Source organism: Trichosurus vulpecula, chromosome 4, assembly GCF_011100635.1.
Source record: "Trichosurus vulpecula isolate mTriVul1 chromosome 4, mTriVul1.pri, whole genome shotgun sequence".
In the NCBI taxonomy this organism is placed as follows: domain Eukaryota; kingdom Metazoa; phylum Chordata; class Mammalia; order Diprotodontia; family Phalangeridae; genus Trichosurus; species Trichosurus vulpecula.
The window spans coordinates 420,497,169-420,509,527 of record NC_050576.1 but is presented as its reverse complement, the minus strand read 5'-3'; the positions used below and the strand labels follow the sequence as shown (position 1 = coordinate 420,509,527).

At 34.7% G+C, this 12,359-nt stretch overlaps 1 protein-coding gene across 2 annotated transcripts in view; it reads right to left on the bottom strand.

Moving 5' to 3' along the window:
- Positions 1–12,359, bottom strand: part of ROBO1 (roundabout guidance receptor 1) — a 196,418-nt gene that overhangs the window by 34,190 nt on the left and 149,869 nt on the right. For both annotated transcript variants that reach the window (XM_036754542.1, XM_036754543.1), the window contains 4 exons: positions 6,944–7,279; positions 4,510–4,617; positions 1,658–1,802; positions 712–957 (listed from right to left, as the gene is read on the bottom strand). In XM_036754542.1, coding sequence (XP_036610437.1) covers positions 712–957; positions 1,658–1,802; positions 4,510–4,617; positions 6,944–7,279 — 835 coding nt within the window. The remainder of the gene's footprint in view (positions 1–711; positions 958–1,657; positions 1,803–4,509; positions 4,618–6,943; positions 7,280–12,359) is intronic.

The following is a 12,359-nucleotide window of genomic DNA, read 5'->3' as shown; positions in this document are numbered from 1 at the left end:
TACCTCATGTAATATGTGTGCATATATGTGCATGCATATGTATATGTAATATATATGCATATATGCATATATACATATATATAAAAGCAAGTACATAAACACACACGTATATATACATATATATGTATACATATACATATACATATACATATACATATATATATATATATATATATATATATATATATATATATATATATATATATATATATATACACACACACATATAGAAAAGCAAGTACATAAACATATACCCCCAATTATGGAACAGACAACCCATTTCAACAACATTTCAACTAAACAAAAAGATAAGCAAGGTCAAACGCAAATACAGTTTCTATATGACTGAATAAGAAATCTGTAAGGCATTTAACAACAATAAAAAAAGGAAAGCTAGAATGGGGAAAATTACATGAATAAAATTGGCCAGATTAGATTTTATGAAAAGAGAACAATTCATATATTATGACTTACATGTATTCAAGAATACAATTATAATGGTAACAAAATTATTTCTATGAAATAATATACATTATTTTCAATTCTAAAGTTCACTTGGAATAAAAGTATGAAGTTTACCGTATAGCTTAATTATTAACATTACTCCATATATTCATTATCTAGTATCATTTTGAAATCACGAAACGAATGCTGCTTATAATGAGTAGAAACAACCTGATTTCATTGGCAGTGAATCTTTGCACAACATACCTTCTGTCTGGCTGGTGTTGCATGTGGCCAATGTCCTCCGGGCAATCTTGTAACATAGGCTGAAGTTCTTCTTGGGGTGAGGGTGTGAGTGTGGCAGTAGATTGATGGCTATAGGATACCGCTGCTGGAGATGAAGCTGCTCCTCGTACTGGTGGGGTGGGGCCTCGTTCATCTTCTTCTTCTAGCTCATCTTGTTGTAAATACATCCTTGCTGGTGGCACTGGACATGGAATTTCTTGGTCATAGCTAAAATAGAAAGTTATACAGACATCAGTTTTTAAACTTAAAATAAGTAAAAATATGCTGGAACCTGTATATGAAGATGATGCTACTGATCATTTCCTGGTAGAACAGTTACTTTTTAATATTTTCCCCCTAGCGTTCATTTAAGAACTATCTGGATTAGGGGCATTATACATACCCTAATGTATTCCAAACTAATTTGACCACAGAAGAGTTTGGAGTTTGAAACATATTTATGAACTACAGGAATGGTAGCTATAATAGCTACTTTTTATAAATCACTTTAAAGTTTGTAAGGCACTTTACATACATTATTGCATCTGATCCTTCCAACTCCTCTGGGAAGTAGGTGCTATTGTTAACCTCATTTTAAGAATTAGAAAGCTGAGGCCAAAAGAGGTTAATTGACTTGACCGGTCACATAGCTAGTAAGGGTCTCAGGCAGGTTTTGAGCTCTGGTCTTCCTGACATTATCCACAGTACCACTTAGATAGCTTTGCTTTTTTTAACACTGAGACTAAAAATATTTAATACATAAAACATCATTCAGTTTATTATTTCAATTTCTATGTAAATGGTAGTTTTTTTAAAGAGTCACATTTCAGAGTTTGTAGAAAATGCCACCTCACACAGAAACGTGCTCTACAAACATATTCCAGTCCCACACAAGATGTCACATTCACAGAATACTCTGTAGTCTTACCTCTCATCTACAGAAAGACTGTAATCTTCACTATTGCTATGGGGAGGAGGATGTGCTGGGGGAGGTGGAAGTAAGTCTGCCCAGTTCATACCCGTCTGTTTTGGTAACTTGGGTGTTCGTGCCCCTTTTTTGTGCCCTTGACTCCCTTAATGAAAAAAAAAGGAAAAAAAAACTCTCATCTCCTGTTTTAAAAATCATTCTACGAGCATGAAACAAATTTTTTTTCAATAAATACAACCCAAAATTAATGTTTTTTTAAACAAACCAAGTAACCAGATGATTTTTCTCATTAATTCTAACAAGAAATTTATATAAAATGAGAAAACACATTCATATATTTAACTTCTAATAAATAGCAAAAAGCAATAAAACCATAAACGAATTTCACAAGTAATATCACCAAGACTGATCTTTGAAGAGCAATTAATTACATTATAGATTATCATCTAAAACAAATGAGCTATAGACATTTTCTGGATTACCTTTCTATTCTTTAATTGCTGGAACCTAAAATACAATATGATACAGATATGATCTATTAAAGTTTCACTGTTGCATTAAGTAACTAAATATACGTAATTTGTACTTGTCCACTGAAATGTTCTGGGAACAATGAAACTACTAGCTCTAGTCAGAATGGCAGGTGCAGATGAGAATAATTGCTGGAAGATCTAATATCATGACCAACAAAAGAACAAGAGAAATGATAAAGTGTGGCACCAATGTTTTCAGCTGCTGTTTCTACAAAATTATGGCTTACACTAGAATGATGCTGTTTTAACAATCTTAGCAATTTGCTAAAAGCTGGTCTTTCAGGTGCTGCTTTATGTTGACTTTGAAATTTACGTATGTTATAATCAAAGGTAGCCACATAGTTCTGAGTAAGACATTTTAAAATCGTAATGTTCCTTAACCTAAGAAAATAAATCAGTTTAATTCAGTTCAAAAGCTTTGAAATTGTCATTCACATAGGTATATATATTTTTAAAGTCACATATGAGATTACCTATCAGTAAAATATAGCTGTTTTGTTAAACTCCTATTTCACCCCTAAAATGCTTGTAAAAATTTTCCCTTTAATCCTGACAAATAAGTAAACAAGCCCTGACTACACCTAACAAATGAATCATATCCACCCAATATCCAATCGATTAATGCTGTTCCAATGTTAGAAAAAAACCCCACAACCCACTGACAACAATGGTTATATAACTCTACATTTCAAAATCCTTCATTAGAGTTGCTGTCCACATAGTATCTGTTCTTAGCCTTCTAACTAAATGGTCAAGTGATAATCAGTACTCTCCTCTCTTGGTCACTTAATATATACCTTTTCTTATCCTTTTTTCCATCACTTCATCAATCCCTTGGATTAATGACACTCCTATTTCTGCTAGTCTACATATTTCCTTACCCACTGCTATTACTAAAGTATAACTGACATTTATATAATTCTTTAGAATTTGAAAAGCACTTTTAAATCTCATTTGGATCTGAAAACCCCCATCCTATGAGACAGCTATCATAGCTAGAATGATCCTGATTTTACAGATGAGGAAACTGAGGCTCAGAAAGATGAAATGATTCCCCATTCTCTATTAAATGATACTCCAGCCCTCAAAAGTTATGAAATCAGAATCATAAAATTTTGGTCCTAGAAGGAACTTTTGAGATCATGTTGCATCTCAACCAGATAGTTCCCTTTTCTCCCATCCCACAAACTAAGGCCTGGGGAAGCTAAGTGGATTTAAGTGACTTGCTTAAACCATTATAATAATAAATTTTCATACTTAGACTACAAGGAGAAGGAGTGGCAGGGGTGAGGGTGGGATTTTTGCATTCGAGGTTTCCTAATGAACATAAGAAAGAAGTAGAAACACTTTGCTAAAAGCCCTTAGCAGCAACTTGTCATCCTGGCAATGGAGGTAAACTTTGATCCTGACTGAGTTAAAAATGGTCAGGAGACAAGGGGAAGGTACCTATATTATACCAAGCTTTTGTGAGTTTGGTTATATAGACTCAGACCCTAAGTAATAATAGGTTTATTTTCACTTCAGTGTGAATACACATCAATTTTATTGTTATTATTATAATAATAACATAATTATAATAGCATTAAGCATCAGCAAACTTTATCCTGTAAGTTCTAGGGGCAACCCAACAGGCAAATGTCTGCAACAGAACTTGTGATGGAGAAAGCAAGTTGAAAACATGTCACTTTAAGTTTAGGAACTTCCCTTTCTGATTAAAAAAACAATAATTAGAAATAAGGATGGAAAGAAAGCATAAACAGTGCTGGGTGTATACCTAACCTAGATCTTAGATTCTTTAAGATTTTTGTTTTCAACGGGATATTTTGCCATCTCATTTGTATATGGAAGCTCTGTCATTACATTATGGAAATAAAAACTTTATCTTACTTACCTAATATATTCTTATTTTTGGAATTAGGGAGGTCTTTCTAGCCCAATCACTGAGGAAGACAAGGGCTAGTAGATTCAATCCAAGTAAAGTGACAAGTTTCAGGCCTTTATCAATTTATATAAGAATTACAGCCAGCATAATCTTGTGGAAAGAGAGCTAAATTTAAAACTAGGGTTTGAGCCACAGTTCTGATACATCACAGTATCAAGTCAGTTCACTTAAGTCTTTTTTTCCTCTTCTGCAATAATACTTGCATTGTTTTGAACAATGTACTTTATAAATCTTAATGCATAATAAAATGTGTTATTATTAACTAATTTTACTTGCTTAGAATTTTTAATATGTCATCATTTGCAAAAAATACAGGATACTCTTAATTGGGGGGGGGGAAGAGAGAGGGAGGGGAAAGGGAAAGGATTGGTACTTACCAGATGTACTGCTGCCTCGATCTGAACTGTTATAGGAGCCGCCTGTATTTTGGTCATAAGACTGATTGTATGGAATAGTTGGTGGGATGGTATCATTCGTTCGGTAATCTATAGGTTTAATAACAAATTCAAATTATGTTAGTTTCCCCATGAGTTACCTTATATAGATTTTTGCTATTCCTTAAATAACAAAAAAATTAAAATCTTTATGTTCTCCTATCTCATTTTTTACAATCAGACTTCAGAATCTGAAACAATTCAGATTCTCAGATAAAGCTATCAAATGTTGATATAACAGACATGTAGACAGGTATATAGATGCATGTGTATATGTGTGTGTGTGTATGTGTGTGTGTGTGTATGAATTAGTCCTAAATTCCTTATGTTTCTTTTTGACTTTAAGAACAATTCCTGTGTCTATGAAGAATTTCCATTGTATCTAGCAATATTAAGTAAATTGTTTTCCCTTTTCAAGTATGTACATGTTTTGCATAAAGTACAAAGCATTAATTTCATTTTTATTTATTAAGATGCAATTATTAGACAAAATCCATTCATTTAACAACAGAATTTGGAAAACTCATGATTACTTTCCTTTATATAAAAAAAAAGAATGGTCAGTAACATTTTGATCTAAAAACACTAAATCCATAAAGTATCAAAAGAATACCATGGCTTATAAAAATACAGAACATTTAAGCACTGGAACCCCATCTGATAAAGAACAGAACAAAAAATTACGAAAATATTAGGATGGAGGGGGGGGACAAAGCCTAATTGAATGCTAATTCAATGCTCATAAACAACCGAACATGAATGGTAATAGTTCTGTCAGTCTGGTTGCATTCTAGTTTATTTTACAGTGCTTCATACCAAATGTTTTCAGGGTATATAAGCAATAAATCACTTTTAAATATGCAAGGGACTGCCTGTGAACAACGCTTTCAATGGGTCTTCAAAAATAAATAAAAGCACTATACTGAGTTACCAAGGCAGGTAGTCCTAATGTCTTAAATTCGAAAGGTGCAGTATTTGTTTGGGCCTTGAAGAAAAATAAAAGACCTTTCTTATTTCAAAGTTAAAACACCAAATTAATAAGAAAAAATAAAATGCTTATGTTTGCAAAAAATCCTTGGTGTATAAAATGGCTGACTTTAGCTCCTCCCCCTTCAGAATAACTTCCCCTTTACTCTTGATATACCTTGTGTCTAGGGATTCACAGGTTTGTCTCTTTCGTTGAAGGCAGGAAGTGTTTTTATCTTTGTTTGTATCCCCAGTGCTGAGCACAGTGACCCTTACATAGTAAGTTTAAATGCTTTGAGATTGACAGATTGGGAGGAATTTTCCTTTGGAATACCTTGTTCATGCTCAAGATTTCATTTTGAAGAAACTAAGTGTATTCAATCAAACATTTAAAATAGGCTATTGGATTCCTTTGCACACATACTCCAAAATGTCTGTGCCTTTTCAAAATGCATAAAATTATCACAAATTTCTTTCCTACGGTTATAACTTTGCAAATTGATTTACTAAACCTGGTAGCTAAAGGACCAATAAGGAGTCAAATACCTCTCTCTTCTAATTCGCACACTACATTACAGAAAGCTCTTCTGTAGACTAAAAATAATATTTCCTTGCTCTATGTTAACACAAAATTTATTTTTAGCTTTTGTACTGACAGACCAATCAAGTGGCATGATACAGTAGAGAAAGGTTCTGAGTTTGGCGTCAAAGGATACGGGTTCAAATCCTAGTTCTGCTAGTGTGACGTTGGACAATGCACTAATTTTTCTGGCCCCAATTTTCTCAACTGTAAAATTAAGGTGTTAGACTGGATAGAGTCTAAAGTCCCTTCTATCTTTAAATCTGTGATCATATGATCTATTGAGCCAAGGAGAAACATTTAGTTTCTAGAATTATGCACTACATCTGATCTAATGCATATAGTAGGAATGCAACTGATGGAACCACTTTGTCAGTTCAAATTTAATTTAAATACTTTAGTTTTCTATCAAGATGCCATCAGTTTATATGACGATATAGAAGTAATTATCTTCCGTCTATGAGTGAAATAATAAGATGGTCTATTTAAAGTGTGAGGTATTTTGCCTGTTGTACATCTGTCTTATAAATAAGATTATGCTAACCAATTCCTCATTGACTATTAACTTTAATCTCAAAGCCATATGAAAATATTTTATTTAATTCCATTACAGCTGCTTATTTCTTACAATAAATTCAATCTTCAAAGGTTATTGTAGTGCTAATTAACTCTTTGACACTGATAATTGGTAATTTTGAAACTCATGAAATAGAAAAGTCTATTAACACAAGACGTCTACACTGGCTAGTTCCAACAAGTTTCAATCCAGAGTGGTCAAAGGGGTAAGTATGTCAAATAAAAAAGGACGGAAGGAGAAGCAAAACTCTTCACCTTTGTTTAATTTGTTTTGCTCCATAATGTTATACTGAATAGGTGCCACTTCCTGCTTTGGCTGACTAGAGGGTTTCCAGGGTTTCTCATTGGAATCTCCACTGCCATTGTTAATGCTGCTGCTGATGTTTGACTGGATGAGCTGAGTGGTGGCGTAAGGAGTGGGCTGCCCTGACGCATTAACAAATCGGCCATCCTTCAGGTTGGGACTATTGAAGGTTTTCATTTCATTGATCTTGTTGCTCAGGTCCACGTCACCATACACGGTAGGCTCAGGCAGCATCAGATTTGTTTGTTTGTTATCCAGCTGGTTGTTGTAATTTGCTATACAATCAGCTAAACCACAGGGAAAGAAAAAGGAAAAGGTTATTCCCTTGGGTTACAGGCACATATCCTTAAGGACACTACCTTTTACAAATGGCTCTAGGTACCACAGCGATACTATTTCCACGAAACAGTGATGGACTTGTAATTAAAAAGTCTCTAAGTCAGTTATAGATTTATCATGTACCAGAACTGTGTGAAGCACTGAGGATACAAAGAAAAGCAAAAAATAGACTTGCTATTTATTTTAAGGCACATCCAAAAGGCCAAGGGAACAGGTAAAAGACGACCAGTAACAATCTCTGAACTTCTGTTAGACATTAAAAAGTACAGTCCCATTTACAACTGTCTCCTTTTTGCAATGTCACTAATACTAATACCAATGCTGCTGGAATCATACAATAAAAACTCAAGTTGTATTAAGCTTGGATTGTTGATCGCACACAAGTCAGTTGTGAAGCCTGTGAACAAGGGATAGATATTGAAAATGAATCAAAGCTTTTTTTTCATAGTAACAGAAAAATTGGAAACTAAAGGGTACCACAGCCTATTGGGAAATGGCTAAATAAATTATGGTATATGAATGTAATGGAAACATTTTGTGCCCTGAGAAATTATACAACGGACAGTTTTGGGAGAAACTGAGAAGACGTCTGTAAACTGTTACAAAGTGAGGGGAGCAAAACTAGGAATAAAGCTAATACAATGACAGTATACAAGAAACATAACTTTAAAAGCCTTTCAAACTCTGATCAATAGATGGACAAAAGCAAGATACCAGAGGACTGAAAATGAAGCATGAACTACCTCCTAACAGAGATGTCGAAGGAGACATACATTTTGGGAAATGGACAATGTGGAAATTTGTTTTGCTTAACTGTATAACATATGTTATGAAGGTTTTCTTGTTTTATTGTTGTTGCTGCTCAATGAGGGTGGAGCAGGGAAAATAAATATTTATTAATTGGGAAAATTGGGAAAGGCAATTCATGAAAAAGATTATCTTATTAGAAAAAAATTTGAACTTGTGAATGAATCTATATCTAAATGAAGATAAAGGGGACTTAATAATATTTGACAAATAAATCAACAATAGTAGAAGTGAGTAGGTTTAAATTTTTTTTTTTTACAAATTTTCTAGATGACAGGGTACTTTGCCATAGAGGTAACTCCCTATGAAGGGATGCCTAATAATAATAAGAAATAAATCTGTTGCTTTTGGGGGCAGGTATCCAGAAAGTGATAGAGAACTTTCCATAACTTGTCAAATTGGATGATTACTGCCCACTTCTGGTGATTCATGTGGGTACAAATGACAATGCCAGAAGGAATTGGTGAAGGATTTCTAAAAATCAAGAAGTCTTGGGCAAGTCACTGTTTTCATTAGTTTTGGCAACTGAAGACAAAGGCATAGGAAGCCATCAGTGCCATCAAGAGAACTTAAGAGCATCAGAAGAGGAAGTTAAATTAGAGAAGTGAACAATGGCTGATTAAGAAGAGAATATTAAAAAAGAAGAGAATCGCCAAGAATGAGAGGCTGAATTCTAGACAATAGCTTAAAAAACAGGAACAACATGCTCCTGATCAGGGATGAAGTATACTTACCAATGTCTAATAAGAATATATCTACCTGGAGACTCGTGTGAATCTAATCTCAAGGGCATTAAATTGAAAGAAAGGGGTGTGTGTGTGCGCGCACGTGTATCTGAGACAGAGAGAGAAACAGAGAGGGAGAGGGAGAGAGAGAGGGAGAGAGAGACAGAGACAGAGCGATCATACAGACTAATAGAATACCACATAGAGTAGCTAGGAAGAACAGCAGTTTAGAAGTTTACAGCAGCGATCTATGTACAGTGTACAAAGTATGGGTAACAAAAAAGTAAATTAGAGATTTTAATGCAAGGAGGCGATTTTGACACTACAGGTATGGCTATTCTTGGTGGAATAAGACCCATAACTCAACAGAAAAGTGACTGGAAGAGGATATATTTTATTCAGAGAATAAAGGTTAAAGAAGATCTGGAAAAGAATTGTTTGTTAAGAAGGTAAATGTGTGTGAGAAAATCCAGGAGTCAGGGAAAGGAAGGATGGAAGAAGATGGCAAAAAAAAATGTCGGTGAAGATAATCAAGGTCAAAAGGAGTCCCAATATCATCACTGAAGTATACTATTGAGCACCTGGAAAGAGGAAATAAATGTGGCACATGAGAAACCCCAAACATGCTTTCTCAGTAGGCTGACACCCTAATGCTTATATTCAATTTAAAATGGCGCTATGGTGTCCATGAACCGCAGATCATTAAATATGAAAATGTGACAGCAGGATGATGACTTATCTCTAGTTCATTTGCATCTGAATTCCATTGAAAATATAAGATTAATGTTAATAATAAGCTTTAAGGTCTCCAAAAAGCTTCACAAATATAATCTCGTTTGAGCCTTATTATAACCATGTGAAGTAATAACTACAGATATCACCATTTCGCAGATGAGAAAATTGAGAAGCTGACAGACAGATCGATAGATAGAAAGATAGATCGATACAGACAGACAGAAAGATAGATTGACTGATAGACAGAGAGACAGACTGACAGAGATAGATAGATAGACAGACAGATAGATAGATAGACAGACAGATAGATAAAGTGACTTGCCAGGGTCACAGAGTTACTGAGTGTCCAGGGCTAGGTTTATGTTCTTCCTGACTCTTAACTTCCTGACACTCTACCATGCTGATTGAAGCTTAGCATAGAGATAAGGAGTGATGGAGGATTTCTACTATCCAGATATCTGATGGAGCTCTCTCTATGTCCAAAACAGAACAGGTGATTTCTTGACACTGTCTCAATAATTTTGACCACTGAAAGCTGGAAGAACCAACAAGGGAAAATTCAATAATCGGTATGATTCTCACTAAAAAAGGAGGAATTGGTTGCTGAGGTGGAAATAATGAGAACCTTGGAAGTAAGTGATTAATCCATCTTAGGATTTGTGATAAGGAGGGAAAGGAATAGTCTGATATGCATTTTAGATTTTAGGGGAGCATATTTCAAAGAGTATAGTTAAAGAAAAAGTAGGATATCATGGCCTGATAGTCTACTTGGGAAGTCAATCCAGGGAAAATGGGAAGCTTACAAAAATTACATTCTGAATTCATCAAGGGAAAAGGTTATGAGAAGGAGGAAAAGGGAAAGGGGGTATTTTAAAGAGATTGGTATAAATCCTCTGAGAATTCACCAACAAATTTAGATGAAGAAGACATGAACAGAAGATGGAAGTAAAGATGAAAAATCGTAGATGAATGCCAACGTATGGAATGGTAAGAACTCTGTGAGGAAGGCTAACAGTCCGAATGGTCAATAAAACACAAATTCAGTGAGGGCAAAAATATCTTGTTTTTTCATCTATATTGTTAGCACCTAGTACAATACCTAGCATTTAACAGGCAAACAGCAAATGCATGCTGAATGAAATGTACTTGGCAAGGAGAGCAAATAGCAACAAAAAAGGCTTGGGGTTTTAGCTATGATGCGGGAAAAGAAGGATCCAGTTAAGAACAGGATTACTGATTGGGGAGAATGAGAGCATGGCAACAGATGACAGAGGGAAGGTAGATATGTCCAACTATTGCTTTGTTTTGATTTCTCTGCCAGAGATAATGGTCGTAGATGGAAAGCACAGAACAAAAATAGCTTAAGAGTGCGCAGATGTCCAATAGAAGACAGTAATGAGACTACCTATCTACCTCTGATGAGGAAGGCTCATGTGAAATACATCATCGCGTATAGAAAGAATGGGCCAATTGATCACTCAGTTACAATCATGGAAAATGAGATTGGACTGGATTGGAGTCAGGCAAATCATATTCTGATTCCACGAAAAGGGGAGAGAATGGAGCCTGAAACCCATAGGCTAGTAAGCCTGATTCCAATTTCCTGTAGGATTCTGGAATGTATTATTCAGTATGTATTTAGTATATACAATGTATTATTTAGTTAAGTTCTAAAAAAGGAAATAGTGATTACCAAAAACCTCATCACAAAAATTTCATAAAGAACAGGTCATACCAGGATAATACAATTTCCTTTTTTTCAAGGTGTTTAATAGATGGGTAGATGATAGGGAAGACCCTTTGGATATAATTTATCTTAATTTTAACAAAGCATTTTTTGAAAATGTAGCAAGCTATTTTTGTGGACAAAATGAAGAGATGTGGGCTAGACAATGGAATATAAGTTTGTAATCAACTAAATGGAAAAATCACTACAAGTGCTATTTTAGCTTGAGAAGACATCTCTAGTGGAATGTCCCAGGGATCTGTGCTTGTCCATATGCAGTTTAATATTTTTATCAATATCTTAGATAAAGACAGAGATGACATGCTTGTCAAATTTGTAAGCTTGGAAGGATGGCTAACTTGTTAATTAGGTGACAGAATGCAAATGCAAAAAAGATCCTGAGAGGCTAGAATTTTGAGCCAAACCCAACAAGATAAAATTCAGTAAATGTGATTGTGATGTCTTACATTTAAAAAAAAAATTGAAAGTAAGCATTTCACAGGTAAAAGATAAGAAACAAATAGCCAGACTGCATTTAATATGAAAAAGATCTAGGAATATTAGTAACTTCAAGCTTAATGTCATTCAATAGTATATGTAGCAGCAGACCAGGGCTGCTCAGGTCGGGCTGATATCTCAGACTTGAGAATAGAATGAAACTAGGGATGTGTACATATAGTTCCTCCTGATAGTTAACAAAAATATGTTTCCTTAGCCAAACAGGGAAATGACAATCAGAGCAGGCAAATGGTATTCAGGCAAGGAGAAAGTGTTGATTCAGTTAAAAGCAGCTTCTCTGCCTCCATGGCAGTCTACTGGTCAAACTTCAAGGCCCTGTCGGGTGTTCTTTGTGGTTTTTTTTTGAACTCAGACTACCAAAGGGGCATGCCAATGGAGCAGGACTTAATCTCCTGTTATTCCTTCTTTCCAATCAAGTATCAGGGTTACTTTTAATACGTTTCAAGGAAAAGAACTGCAGCCTACATTGCAGAGGATGCCGATAAATGTTTCTTTTATCACATATGGAATCCGAAA